General features: G+C 36.1%; 1 protein-coding gene across 1 annotated transcript in view; it reads right to left on the reverse strand.

Moving 5' to 3' along the window:
- Positions 1-16,313, reverse strand: part of SNX29 (sorting nexin 29) — a 127,604-nt gene that overhangs the window by 41,731 nt on the left and 69,560 nt on the right. The window contains exon 19 of the mRNA XM_005150769.3: positions 9,501-9,641. Within this exon, the coding sequence (XP_005150826.2) occupies positions 9,501-9,641 (141 nt within the window). The remainder of the gene's footprint in view (positions 1-9,500; positions 9,642-16,313) is intronic.

Consider the following 16,313-nt stretch of genomic DNA (forward strand, 5'->3'; position numbering starts at 1 on the left):
CCAAGGCTGTAGTTTCCCACTGTATTTTTAGAGTAAGGTATTTAATCACAGTTATAACAAGTTGTAAACATTAGCTCTGTAAATGATAGTAACCTCTAGACTAACCAATTAGAGCTCAATATCCAAGGCTGTTACATAAGGGAATAAGGGTATAAGAAGAGCACTGTATCTAATAAAGTTTGACAATCGCTTGCTCACATTGATTGTCTCTGTGTTGTCCGAGACTCCTGCGTTGACATGCCATGAGCAAGGACACCTTTCACTAGATCAAGGATAAGGCAGCCACAACCTTTCTGGGCAGTGGTGGCTCAGCAGCTCCACAGCCTTCTCAGGTTACCACAAGAGCTGCAAGCTCTGTCTACACCTCTCAAATATGTTATATATTCAAACACTGAAGTCTTACCTTTTATTTTGAGTAAGAGGATAGTTTATATACCACTGCATTATAGCTACTTGTCTGTGCTTTCTTAGAATACAGTGTTGCTGCATGGCATCCTCTAAGCAAGTCCAGAGCACAAACATGTTAACAGACACAAAAGTGTAGTCCCTTGGTTCTATCTAAACAACAGACAATCCCATTTTGATCAATTCTTCCGCCATGTCATCAGATCTCAGTCTAACTATGTCTTGTACCACTCTGAATTGGCTGAGGCACTTGAAGAATCCTTGGTAATGCAGCATCACCATCACAGTAAGACATAAATGCTTAGGATTAATTTTATATTTTCATTTCATACCAGGAGGCTACCAGAATACCCAAATGGTGCATAAGTTGGTATAAAACTGCAATACTTTTACGTGGCAGTTGCCCAAACAGCATGTAAATAACATTACTTTCCCCTTATAATGTCATAAAGTACAGCAACAGTATCTCAACTATTTCTGTGGGCTCTATCTTGAATAATTTGTTAGAATAAATTGCTTTTCTTTAACTATAAGATTAACAGAGAGCAAAAAAACGCCACTTGACAAGAAAACATTTATTTTGCAGACCCTTAACAGTCTGTGTTCCTCATTCTTCAACAGGAATTAACAGTAAATATTTGTAACTTGAAAAAAAAAAAACAAACCAGAAAGACTCAATTCTCAATTTTCATGAAATGTTACACTTGAGCATCAAATGAACATATTAATTCAGTGAGACATTCTGAAAGAGATGGATAAGTCTGAGTTGGCAAACTGCCTACCCTTTAAATTAAGCCACCAAGAAATGAAACACAGCACTGTGTATTGTGCTAGCTTCCATTTTCATACTGGATTTCAGGTAACCCAAACTTTCCGTACCGCAGACCTGGAAGTATTTGCTATAGAGTATTTGTCATATAAAAGCCATCTCTATCCCACTGACTTATTTCCATTCTCTTAGTGATATGACAAATAAATGAAAACAAAGAAATGAATGCTGTTGCTCAAGTGCTGTATGCATAAAACATCAACTGCAGTCTTTTCCAGGAGAAAGTCCAGAGGGATCTGGATTCCAGATCGGAGATCAGAAATAACTCTGTAGTCCTCCTTAGCGCTCAGGTGGCAGTGTCAGGGAAGAGGTGTGCTGTGACTAGAAATCTGAATAATTATGCCAAGCGTGAAATTATTCTTATTTCTATCTGTATGGTACTTCAGTTAAGTTACCTATTGAAATCTAGATTGCATTAATTTAATCTCAATGGCTTATTTAAAGCTCATTCATCTCTGAGAATTTAACTTTCCAGTTATAAAATAACACAGTGACCTTAATGAACACAATTTCTTTTATGGCTTAAGCATGCCATAAAAACAGTATTACAGAATTAACACGTATGGTTATAAAGATAATACTGAGTTCCTTTCCCAATTTGAACACAGTGCAAACAGATCCCTTTCCTTTTTACGCATACTACAGCATAAGCATGTCTGTCAAATTTATATTAGCTACACTTTTTGCACAAACCCACAAGGCTAAACAGTATACGAAAATAACTCAGTGTACTAATTAAGTCCACTAAGGGGGTTGAAAATTAAAATCTACTCACTTTGAAAAGCAAGAATAACAAAGAATTTAAGCATCTGTATTACCTCATACAAAATCAAATTAAGTCAGCATTAATGAAAGTAATCCTTAACCTAAAATTTGCAATATATAATTTAAGGATTTATATTTTCAAAGCTTTTCTCCTTTAATAAATGTATTCCAATTCTGAAACATCAGAGAGACATAATTTTATAAAATTCTACTGAAGACATAGGATATCAAAGCTTAGTACTAAGAAATATTATTTAGCCCACTGCCTCAAAGGCATTAGCTAGAAGTTTTGCTTTCTCTTCTGTTTTTTAAGTCATAGCTTCCTATGACAGCGTGACTTTGACAAACTAACCTGATGAAGGATAGTTCCTATGAGCTACTAAAGCCCATAAAGTACAAAAGCACACATATCTCTACTTCCAACTTCAATGCAAGTCAAACACATTCTTAAAAGTTTAGGATGTCCTGAAGCACATCCTAAAGCCCTTTACTGAATCAGGACACAAATACACCCAAGACTAAAACGAAATAACTTTCTTATCTGTGATTCTTTCTGAATCATCTTTCAAGTATTCCGTATTTCGTCTGTTATTGCCCATGTCCTAGTAAACCAGGAATTGTTACACTTCCAAGTTTAAAATACATATTTCAAACACTGACAGTACATTAGATATTAGAATCCCATTTACGATCATGGCAATAAAATGTACACTGGAAATATATGCATGGAACTTGTGAAATAATTCCTTTAAACCACCAATGTGGTTTTCCATGTCAGTCTAGAACTACTGGTAGTGTTTTTATTAGCATGATGGTCTAGGATATTGTGGTGGTGCATCCCTCACCTCTGTCCTGGACCGATACGCCTACCCAAGGATTACTATTAGGCCCCAGCCTTTGCAATAATGCGAGGAATTGGATGGCAGGGCATTCCCTGACCATTAACTCTAATAAACTAACAAAGGCAGGAGGAAGCCACACAGATATTAGAAAGGTCAGATACTCCCTTATCATATCAGTTCTTCTGAGATGGTCAATCATTCCCTGACAAAGATATGATGCCAGGATGAAAATTTACACTGACTAAAGCCAATCATCTTACCACCCTATAAATAGTAGTCCCAAGATGTAGATTTCTATTAAAATCGCTTTTATTAATATCTGGCCATGATTCTTTTAGCATCCCTAAACACTCAGTTTCACAACAGGTATACACTGGAATAGTAGTGAAGTTGAAAAAACTATGAACACAGGTCCTTCTCCACATCTAAAAGATGGAAGAAGTTTCAGTCCTCACTTCTGCCAGGCCTTACCTCTGAGTGAACAGTACCTCACAGTTACACTGCTTTACAACAGCAAAATAAACACTGTGTTACTGTATGCATATACAAACTATGTAATGCACAGTCTAAGGCAGTAAGCATAGGACAACAAACACCGAACTCTGAATTCATATAATGCGTAGTAAATGCGAGCGATTATGGCAAACACGTGGGTCTTGTCTTGAGGAGGTAAAAGCAGCTCTAGGGAGTGTGGCACTAACCTTAAAAAAAAAATAGGTAGCATCACACTTTCTGAAAAATATTAGCAAAAGATGTGGGTTTTCTGTCCCCCCAAATGGCTCTTACCAAACCAAATCTCCCTCCTCAGCCCAACCCAGTAGCAGCTAGATCCCTCCCCTCTCCCACAGAAAAATACTTGCACAAAATATAACAAGAAGTCTTAAACACCAGAGCAGTATCTTAGATATCTGCAGATATATGAGTACTTCACGCCACAGAGACAATAGAAAATTAAAAGAAAAAGAGGAAGCAGAGGATCCAGAACTGGAATCTTCATGGAAATGCACTGGTCTGGTGATCTCTGTCCCTAATTCAAAACGGTTCCCCTGAGGGAGCTGACGGGGGACGGCAGGAGGAGAGGAGTTCTTTCAAAGAGGTGATTCCTCTCATGCTCCTCCTCTTGCTAACATGAAAGTTTAGTACCTCTATCATTTGCCTAAAAAGCAGCTTTAAAAGGGTCCCTGAATACGCAAGTCCCAATTGCCAAAAATGGCAACCCTTACATGAGGAAATACATAATGGGTTACATACCAACAGCATAATATGAAACACTTCAGAGCAAACCCACTAACATTCAAACTCTGATTTGAATGGCTTCAAATAACTTCACGTATAGACACACACAGCTAAACAACTCTTTACTTGATAAACTTCAAAGAAACAATAAGCATTATAAGCATAAGACGGTTTCTTTGCAATAAAATCTTTACCTTCTATGCTTTTTAACCCTAACAGTTAATCTGCAGACCATCTTAAACTCTCCCCTATCTTCAGCAGCAGGAGAACAGACTGGGCAGTAATAAAAAAGCAGCTATGCTGTCAGGAAATAACACAATAAAAAATGGAATGCCCTCTTAGTGCAAAGGCAAGATTTCCACAGACACAAATAGGAGAAAATTCCTGGTCAACAGAACTTGCACAGTCACAAGATACATTCCAGAAGCCAACTTCATGTACCTCTTAAATGCCATCTTTGATGTTGTCATACGTGTACACATGTATATGTGTGTATACAAATAGCTATCTTTCAAGATACACATTTACAAACTTCTAAAATAATTACACAATATAACTTTTAAAATAATTACACAATATAATCTACAATTTAGCTTAGTTGATGATAGGCAATAAATAAATGTTATTTATCTAACATTTGAGCATGAAAGAAGCTATGACTAAAGTAAAAGCTCACAGACTTCAGCTGCATAGGCTAAAAATGATGAATGATGTTGCTCTCAGTGTTTTCTCCTAGTCAGAAAACTTAAGTTTTGTGTGCTGTTCCTCCTAGGCAGTTGAGGAGTCATGGCAAAGTCACTCTATTCTAATCTCAGAAAAGCACTGTGTATTCTTTCCATATGGGGTATCTAATGTTTTAAAGCAAAGCAAAGGATATAACACAGTCAAGTCAGCACTCAGCAGAAAGCTACCTTATTTAATTTCTACATACTCAGACAATCACTGAATTCACATCTTCAGTGGAAGCAAATAACTATCTCTATTTTGATACGTCCTCTATTGGGAAAATACCCTTGCAGGAGGGTACTTAACTAGATGTTTACTCAGTTACTAAAATCCATTCCATGAGCATTATGATCTGCCCAATGCAGAAGCAGCAACTGAGATTTTCAGGACACTGCAATATTAAAAAAAATGAGTAATAGGTGCAGTAAATGCTCCTGTATTATTAATCAACCATTATTCTGAAAGCAACATTTCAAGAAGTGAGACATCAACCAGTCCTTTGGATGTCAGTAACCTGATGGGAAAGCAGTAGTTACAAAGACTGTGATAATGGACTTACAAATTCAAAGGATCCAAAGCACGTGAAGGCTGGCTAAAAGGCAAAAATCTATTTCATGCAAGAAAAACATAGTTTGAAATTACAAGTCTTATTATATACACCTACCTATAAAATAATTAGCAAATCACAAACCAGGCTGATACATGGGGAGCATGTTTTAAGATTACAAAACCAAACAGTTCAAGTGTTAAAAACACAGTTTTAAATAAAATGATCTACACTTTAAAAATTAAATACAAAAATACATGATGAGCATATAACACATCTCATACATATAAAAGAGAACAAGTATGTTTCTGATTTTCACTCAAAACATCGGGAAGCTAATGGAAAACTACTTATTCTTGCAAAGATTACTTACAAAGATTTTGACAATTATTTGCTACCAGCACTGACAGATTGCTAGTAGAAAATACACAACATGGGGACTAGTATATATGAAACCTAATACATGGAACATTGCAAACATTATTAATATATTTTCCCTCAGTAGTCACATTATCTGTCCTGACAATTCAAAGCAACATTTATAAATCAAATTATTCTTTTCATTGCTTTCATTAGTTCAAACCTTTAAACTGATGCTGAAAATAAGGTCATCAGCCTCAAAGGTGAATTTTCCCTGTGTCAGAAAAACTCTGCAGCCTTGCATTTGAATGTGATCTCCCTGGTTTATCTTGCAGTAAAGCAGGAAAATTAAGCATGAAAATTAATAGTTCTCACCATTTTTTCTACATTACTCTCTGCTAGTGAAGTTCCCTCCAATATTTTGCACAGAAAGAAAGTGAATAGTATTCTACAACTTTGTTGTAAGTAGTTCTAGGTCATTCCATAGAACATGGCATCCTCTTGTGCTTTGGAGGTTCCCTAAATCTGAGAAGTGTAACTGAGCACCAAATGCAGTGCTGGTATCAAGGGAGGCACCAATTAGAGCAAAACCCTCTTTCAGTGCCACTAAGATTTAGCTTCATTAGCCCCATAGTACCAAATGCAGTGTACTGAACATAGGCAATGGATAATATCATTCAGATCCAGGCCCAAAGGATATAAAAAGCACACACCACCATTTCCCAAAAGCTGTAAAACAGTGGTGTTTAGCTATTTGCACACAGAGGACTACTTGTTACCAGTATATTACTTGGGCACCTAGTAACACTGAAGATTCATAAAGGACATAAAAACCGTAGATTGACAGAATCCTAGACAAACTGCATATGGATAGTTCTGTTAGCAGAGTTCAGCTACTGAAATGCCTCTTTAGGCAGTGATTTAAGATTGTATTGATTAATTTAGAAATGAGAAGACAGCTGCAATTCTATTAAAAACTGGACAACCAATATCAAAGAGAAAAATATTTAGTGCAATCTAACACCACACCTAAGAGGGAACATGCTTTGGCAGCCACTGAAGTTAAAAGAGCAGTATTGAAAAAAGCAGCACTGACACTATATTCTAATGCTTGTTACCAAGCATTTGCAAGTGTAACATCACGCACACATCCCTCATCCTACAGAATTCCAAGACAGACATTCCCATATGACTTAATTTTACAACAAATTTTTAAGCCTTCCAGTTACTTCAACTTATTCTGCCATGGAAAGGAGGGACACTCAGTCACTCAGTGTAATGTGTTCTAAAGAGCTACAACTTGGTCTAGCGGAAGGTGTCCCTGCCCATGGCAGGGGGTTGAGACTGGATGAGTTTTAAGGTCCCTTCCAACCCAAACTAGTCTGTGATTCTATTCCTGCTGGATCTATAGGGTGATTGTTCCTGAAGCATGATCCACTATACTACACAAAACCAGGCAATGCTCTTAAATGCAACATATACAGCTATGACACAGTACAGAAAATAGCACCACTGAAAAGGACAAAAATGTGCCTACATAATGTGCTGTGGAAATAAACCCATGAGTGACAAACTGCAGTAAGCTCTTGCAAACATGAAAGCCTCACTTTACAACTTACAAGCTATTTACAGGAGGTAGTCAGAAGTGTAACCACTAATCATTCCAGTTAAACCACTGTTTTATGGCTGATCATAGGAGCCTTTCAGGAGTGTGATGGATGTCACCCATTTCTTACTGTAAAGAAAAGATACTTTTTCTGAGATCTGATATGGCAGAAAGCAATTGTGGTTTTATGCATGATCAAGGTAGAATTTTGGCCCAAAGCTAAAGCACTGAAAGAATAAGCAATGCAAATTTTTAATGAGTTGCTCAACTAAAAATTGTGTATGCACCAATTGTATTTGAAGTAATTAAAGAGGAAAGACTATCAAAGGAAGCTTAAAAGAAGGTTTTTGTAATATATTGAAGTGGCTGATATTCCATCACTTCAAAGAAGGAGAATTAGTTATGTAGCAAAGAAAAAAAAATACGTTGTTTCTATTACAAAACTATCCACTAAAAATGAAATAAAAAATGCACTGGGGGAAAAAAGGCAGGAAAGCTCTCATATATACTTTCATTTACTAGGATACAGGTAATGAACATCAGCTATGGATTTATACCATGCAAACAGACCTATAGGTTTTATTGATAAATTACATATAGAATCATAGAATCCCAGGTTTGATGTGACCTCAAGGATCATCTGGTCCAACATTTCTAGGCAAATCATGACCTGTATATATATACTCACACATATATATGTTTATTATATGTAAATCTAATCCAGATTACATGCATTACTACTAATTTTGTATCAAATGCACCAACTTTACCTACTCATGTTTACAGAATACTTGGAAAGATCATTAGAAATAACATCAGAGTTTCTACCTATAAATACTGACAACCTCCACATTCACTGATACCTGAATGCCTGAAGGAATTTATTAGTATTGTTTTTTTCTATTTGTTTTTGAAATTTTAGATTAGTTTACATGCGTCAGCACTGGTGATTCTTCTATCATACACAAAGTTGCATCAGATATAATTAGCATGATTCTGGCATTTTAGCAATACATGTATTACTATGTTCTTAGGCCAAATAAAATGTCATTAATACCTATTTTAGTCATTATGTCAGCCTTCTTTTGATGACTATGCTGAGCACTATGGCTGGTGCTTCTAAGGTATTTGATACAAACAGCAGTGACACTACGGAAAAAAAAACAAAAAAATAAAGAAACGAGAAAGTCCCATATAAAAGCTAAAAAAATTGATTAACATTAGGAATGCTGATTCAAGCACCCTGTGGTTTAGTACAGACATTTTTAGTCATAGGCATGATGTAAATCTCAAATATTTTACATGTGATTGTTAAATAATTTTTTCAGATCATTGCTTTACTGTAAAGCAAAACTACCCTGATTACTTCTCAGTCCCTCCTGGATTTGTGATGCATACTGCAATGTGTATTCAAGCTCTTACACATTTTAAAGTTTTGATGATTAAGGATTAAGCTACATGATAACACATACTTACTAAGTCCATACTACAGTATTTACTCTATTTGTTGCAAAACCCCTATATGACCAGAAAAAGCAGAAATTCCCATTTTAAAGTGAGAGAACAAAGACAAAAAGAGACAGATTATGGTAATTAAACATCTAAATGCCTTTAAAAAGATAGTTTAAAGAACTTAAAACATTTGGTGAGTGGTACAGGAAATCTAAGATGTGCTGGTTTAAATTCCTTAAATTTTACAGAAATTAAATTTTAATCAATTACTGACCAGTGTTAACTGCTGGCACATGCTGAGAAGAGGTTAGGTTTTACACACAGGCTGTTCAGTATCGTTTGGGGAGTTCTGTGCATTCCTCTACTGTGTATGCCATCTACATTTTGTTTAATAAAAACTGTTTCCTTTTCAGTGAGTGGAAAAATCAATGTATTAACTACATTATCAGCGAATCTGCAGCCAAGGAGGCCAAAGTCTGCATGGAAATAGTAGGTATTGTCTTCCAGGTGTAAAAAATACTTCTGATAAAAGTATTCATAACAGTCATAGAATCCCAGACTGGTCCAGCTTGGAAGGCATCTTAAAGCTCATCCAGTTCCAACCCCCTGCCAAGGGCAGGGACACCTTCCACTAGTACAGGTTGCTCCAAGCCCCGTCCAACCTGGTCTCTTTGTGTGTGTGGATAAAAATTTTTTTCTTCACAACTCTTACTGATACTGTGAGTTAAGTACCTTGTTTCCAATGGCCTTTTTTGGTGGGAAGTTGAAAGTCCTCACTTGCTGGTATTTATTCTGCAATTTATGATGCAAGCTCCTGAACTCCGCATACCTCCGATAAACATTCCATTCATCGTCCTTTATCCTAATATAAACCTGAAAAATACAGATAGGGAAGGAAATCATTTGAAGACAAACCACTGAACTAATGTATCTCCTTTATTCTTTAAAGCTTCATGACACAATGGTACCAGAAGTTCCAGGATCACTTATCCATAGCTGTATCTCTGACTGTACATTAGCTGTTTCTGTTGTACAGATCATTAATCTTATTCTCTCCCTTTCTCCCTCTCATTCTCTTTTTGTCTCTTTTTCTGATATTAATCAAGACAAACATATCTTGCTCATTTTAACATGATCCTGGGGCATATGTTGCAGCACTTTTTGTTACCATGGTTTCCAGCATATTGTACTAGCCAGTGACCAAAGGAAATAATAATTTTACCACTATAAAATTTATTTCTATACACTCAACAGTTTTTCATCTTTGTAAATCAGCTTTGCAGCATCAGAATTGCAACACATAATTTTATCCAAAGTATAAAACTTAATTTACTTTCTTAAAAAAAAAACGAATATATATATATAGATAGATAGATAGATAGATATAAAAAAATCACTGAAAACTAAGATAGAAATTTTGTTGTTCGGAAAATAAACACAGTTCTTTCTTTTTGCTTGTATAAGACATTAAGAGTAATTTAACACAGCTGTAGTTTTTGTGATTCTGGTTTTGTTTGCCAATTAATTATTTCATTAGCATATTATGAATTACATTCACATTCTCTAGGAAAATTTCATGTGGAAGTGGAATGACAGAAATCTGAGATTTACTTCATTACCAGAAGATAACTTTTCCTATACAGAAATGAACCCCCAGTTAAAAAGAATGCTGAAATAGCACAGGTCAGAAACTCTAAACCAGGCACCACAACACAAGATCCAGAGTGATCTTTTCTTTAGCTGCTTCCGCAGAATCTGTAGCTCATTCATTCTCACGTGTGTGTTATTAGTCTCAGCAGTCTGCATCACAAATTAAGTTGCAATAGTACTGATGGCACTTGCTTCTCCAACAATACCATTGTTTTATTAAGCTGTAAGGCAAGTATCAGGACAACGCTTATGGAAAAAAGCAACATCACAATACCAACCACTATCACATGAAAAGTGGGCAGGAGCACCTGGAATTTTGCAAATACTAGGACAAGATGAAATTTGGATTTTGATGTGGCAGATTCCAGCACTAACATGTAATTTCTCCTGATGACTGAAATATTAACACAGTCTTTCTCCTCTCGATTTACCAAGTCCTTAGAAAAGACAAAATGTTACTAAGGGTTTATGGTATTTCAGAGATCCAGTGACATTAAGTAAATGTCTTCTCCCACAAAAGCAGCTTCTGCAGCCTTCCTTCTGTTTGGTTTTTAAGAAGTTCTCTTATCTCTACAGAAACCTAGTTTCTCAAATTTATACAAGGTTTCTATCTTGCAACAAAAGAGATAATATACCATGCAGATACCATGCTATTCCTGACAAAACATAGTATTTCACTGTAGAAAACATTTATATATTTGTAATATTGTATTCTATTGAATAAAAAGCGTAGCTTTTTGTTACTATTGTACTTCCTCATGTTTTCTGAGGACAAAAATAAATACCGTAATTCCAAACTTAGCACACCTATGAGTACAAGAGATTCAGAGTAATGTGTGAATTACAAATGCAGAAGAAACGTCAACTAGTTTTCGTAACAGGAATTCAGATGGAACCATATAACAAGTCTGCAAGAAGTATACAGATATCTCTTTCATTTTGAAAATAAAGCCAGGAAAAAGATAATTAAACACCTACAGGCCCATCTGTTTTAACAGTTCAGTACACCTCTGAAAGAAAATATGAAATACAAGTATTTGGCATGATTTCAATAAAACTCATTGTTGCGGTTTAAGCCCAGCCAGTAACTCCGAACCACAGCCACTGTCTCACTCCCCCCTTTTTCCTCCCCCCAGCTCCTGAAGGGATGGGGAGGAGAATTGAAAGAATGCTGTAACTCCCACGGGCTGAGATAAGAACAGTCCAGTGAGTAAGGTATAGCACAAACGACTGCTGCTACCACCGATAATAATAATGGTAAGGGAAATAATGAGGGAAGAGAATACAACCTCTCACCACGCACCAACCGATACCAAGCCCAACTCAAGCAGTGATCTTGCCCTTCTGGGTAACTGCCCTCAGTTCACATAGTGGGCATGATGTGCTGTGGCATGGAATACCTCTTTGGCTAGTTTGGGTCAGGTGTCAGGTGGCTCTGTTTACTCGCTGGCAGAGCATGAGACTCACAAAGTCCATGGTCAGAGTAAACATAAACGAGCAACAACTAAAACCATCGGTGTTATCAGCGTTGTTCCCAGGCCGAAAGTCAAAAAACAGCACTGCACCAGCTACTAAGGAGAAAAATGACTGCTACTGCTGAACCCAGGGCACTGAACCCAGGACACTCACTGAATGTAGTAAAAACTGTATTAAGTACTTAATTCACTCAGCTCTAACATTGCTTTTAAGCAGCATATTGTGTGAAACTCTGTACATTCCCAAGGTTTACGTTTCAGCTTCTCTACAGGTGGCAGAGGGATGACAAAAAACCTTATTTTTAACCAAATTATTTAATATGTAAACCCTGGTTTAACTCGGAAATCCTGGTTTAACAGCAATTATCTTTGCCAATGTGATTTGGTGAATCATGTAGTTCAATATTACCTGTTAAGCTGTAACCCACAGTTAACCAATTAAGGAATGCAGTACACTGTAACTGGATTTTTTTAAGAGTGCAAAAAACACAGATTAATTTCTTAGTTGAAACTGTAAAAGAATTTCTTCCTGTCATTCTATGTACATAGATTTTGATTTCTTTTAGACAAAATGCAACATTTGGAGCTCCCTGTCATATTGAATTTATTGATAATCGTACAATAGATTATGAAAGGCACATTAATGTTCATGATGTAGTACACATTTAAAGCTTTATTATCTCAACAGGGAATTCTATTCACAAGCAAAGGTTTTCAAGACACTTAATGCAAATTCAGTTGGGCAACTGAACAAAATCAATCCTAAATATAAAACCACTTGGATTAATTTATTCTAGTTTAGTCATATAAGGCATATAGTTATCACCATTTAAATAAAATACAAATCATACAACTAAGCACGGGAATAACAGCGAACAATTCTCTTTGTAGGCAAGATTTTGAAATTATACCGAATCAAGAAACTTGAGATACATGGTTTGAAACTGTCTTCTAAGTCATTAGAACTATTCCCATTATCGTCAATGTATTCCAAATTTCATTCACAGCCTTTCAAGAGTAAATCAATGACATCTGTAACTGACAAACACAATTTTGTGGATCTTTGTCCCAAATTACCATGCTGTATTATACAGCAACCTACTTTTTACTACTGAAAATACCTTAATATATGACTTAAAATTACAGAACAGCATTCTAAGATCATGTTATAGAAAGCTGAAAGGACCACTCTAAGGTTCATTTTAGAAATCAAATACGAATCCCTACACTTCTTTTCAAATGCCCATGTTCTCCTGAAATCATTCACTCCTGAGTAATCTCCAAGGTAATGAAAATTTACAGACTGAATCAAAATCACCACTAGAATGCTTATTTGATTGGAGACAAAAGATTTTACTTTAAGATTCTCTTGTATAGCAACAAATTAATTAAGCAGCTTTCGCCTGCAGTTTAGAAGCACTTTCCAGTTGGGTCTCCCATGTAAAGACTGATCAGTAATCTTTTTGTAGCTATGATTTACAACAGCTGAAAGAAAAATTTTAGGTAATAAGTAGATATAATGAATTAGTCTGTTATTTTCTCATCACAAACATATTTGAAGTCAAAGCTTTGAAGAGAAGTAGCAAAACCAGTAGTAATTTAACATTTCAGTTTTCAGCAGCTACCTGCTAATGTAATATTACTGAAATGCCAGTTTCTGAGAACTGGTTTGAAAGCACTAGGTTCAATGACTCTATACTTAAGATGAATAAATCCTACTCCCATGGTACTGGTTTTCAAGCCAAGTTCCTTTAAGCAGTTCTGAGTCAAAAATGCCATTAAGAAACCTTGGTAACAGATTAGTAACTATTGGCAGAATTCAAGGCTACCTATGTATAAAAGCCTGAGAAAAAGAAAGGACAAATGTCAAAATTCCAACTTGCTCCAGTTTTAGGAACTTTCACAGATTCAGTGACTATTTTTCAGGTGTGCTGAAGTCCAAAGTGCTTTTTCTGCTTGGATGAGAAATATATAATGGCATGTTTAGGATTTGTTTTTTGGCTCTCAAGCACTGTAAGTAGAAGGAGATACTGAATGGGGTATTGGAGAATCTTTCTGTTGCTATGTCATTTGTGGTTATAGAAATAACAGACTAAGCATCAAGAAAGAAATTCCCTAACCCAAGCCGCTCCAGAATCTTCCCTTCAAATACATCTCACATTTCCTTGTAAGATGACCTAAATATGTAACAAAAAATCAGTCCTAGCCAGAGAACTCTGTGGATAGGAGCTCCACAAATACAAACCTGCTGAAGTTGAAGTCCCTGTGAGTTTATGTCCCATTCCAGAAACAAGAAAAATGTCAGAAGGGGAGAGAACAATGCTAATGAAAGGTGAGAAGTGAAACTCTCCTAAACCACATCTTAAATTCAGTGGCACAAGATGCACAAGAAGTCTGAACATTTGAGCAGCAGAACTTCAAATGATGTAACAAACACTGAGAAAAGTTTATAAAAATCAGTCCTGTGCTGGCCAAGGTCAATTTTTCTTACAAGCATGGGAAAAAAAATAAACATGAGCAACACAGGGAAGGCAAAAGAGACTGATTTACACTAAGGAAGCTACTGTCACTTCTGACAACTAAGCATTATCAGGGGAGGACGGGACACCCTATTATTTCTGCATGACTGTATTTTCACTGTATTATTGTATTCCTAATTTCCTTTCCCTCACTAATAAAATTATTTCCTAGAGATCCTCTTGTTTGTTACATATGCCTTTCAAATCAATGCCCAAGCATTTTAGAGTAGAAAGAAAAATTAGCAACTGGTTTGGTAGACGAATACAAAAACATAACCTGCACATCGGCACCATCAGTTTCTAAATGTTAGCTAAGCCTGACTGTGCAAGGTTTTCTTTACATTTGCTTTTAAATAACACTTTAGATAAGTATGGAGTACCACTGGTCCATAGTTTTTCCTTTACACTAGTCAGGTAAAAAGGAAAGCAGACATAGAATCATAGAACATTTAGGATAGGAAAGGACCTCAAGATCATCTAGTTCCAACCCCCCTGCCATGGGCAGAGACACCCCACACTAAACCGTATCACCCAAGGCTTCATCCAACCTGGTCTTGAACACTGCCAGGGATGGAGCATTCACTACCTCCCTGGGCAACCCATTCCAGTACCTCACCACCCTAAAGGTGCTTTAATTTTTTCCTAGTTTTATTCTTGATAAAGAAGCTATAGAATGTTTCTGTAAAATGAAAATACTTGCTTCAGATACAGGAATATCTGCTTAGATAGAACAGATTAAGATAAAAAGGGAAGAGAAGATTAACAATCAAACCTGCTCATGCTAACAGAACCTATGTATCTTACAAAGCATATTGCTAGCACTCAGGAGAATAAACCAGTAAATGAATGACAGCTCTTAAATGGATTTTATGCATCTTCTAGGACTGGAAATTTGGATGCTGTGGGGGGATGGGAGTAAAGACCGTACAGGGAGGGAGACTGTGCTTAATTTTGCCTCTTTCCTCCTTCCCAGACAGGAAAAAATAAGCTTGAATAAATAAAATATTCCACAGAACTCTCTTGTGACTACCTGTACAATACACGTGGTCAAAGCTTTTGTTGGATTAGAAAAGCCAACAAAACTATGCAAGGAGATGATATGGATGAAGTTCAACCTGTGAGCATTAGAGCTTTTCTCATTCTTACATGGAGAATTTACCAATAAAATGTTGCATCTCATTTACCTCTTGCCTTTGACACAGTCAATTCAAATAATTACATATTGTATTATATAATCATAAACCAGTCTTAATTTCATGCCAAGTCCAAACTGCATTACTTGTAGTGTCCCCGTATTATCTTCTAAACTACTGAAATCATCTTCTAAAATACTTTAATCCTACTGTGATTCACATTATCTTTCAGCGGTCTTAACAGTAAGGATAATTCCTTTTTCATTCTTACAAGAAGCAGTCTATTAAACAGCATAAAAAGATATCCTCTTCTGCTACAACTAGAGAGAGGGATCATCAAGCACAAGACAGGGACTTCTAAAAGTCCAACTCAAAATTACTGATGGAAGTAGTAAGAGGAGACAAGACCTCATCCACATTAAAAGTTCTCTTCAGCTATCTAACCCAGCTAATTGTTTTCATTGCCTCCACTCTAAGTTTCCTATATGAAAACAAAAACCAACCAAACCAACCTCCAAAACCTGATTAAGAATGCTCATTTTCTTTACAATAAAAACCGAAGAAGAAACTGAAGAAAAACCATTTCAGTGTTCTGAACTATAAAGCAAAACTTCTTAAAATCAGTAAAATTTATCTACTGGCTCTCTATGTTTGGTGTTACACACATTATAGATGCCTGGAACTGTAGCAGCTCCCAAGTAATTACTAACTTAACCAAATGTTAATCATATAACCCACGACACTGCCATTAAACAAAACTGATAGTTT

Source organism: Melopsittacus undulatus, chromosome 8 (genome assembly GCF_012275295.1).
Source record: "Melopsittacus undulatus isolate bMelUnd1 chromosome 8, bMelUnd1.mat.Z, whole genome shotgun sequence".
In the NCBI taxonomy this organism is placed as follows: domain Eukaryota; kingdom Metazoa; phylum Chordata; class Aves; order Psittaciformes; family Psittaculidae; genus Melopsittacus; species Melopsittacus undulatus.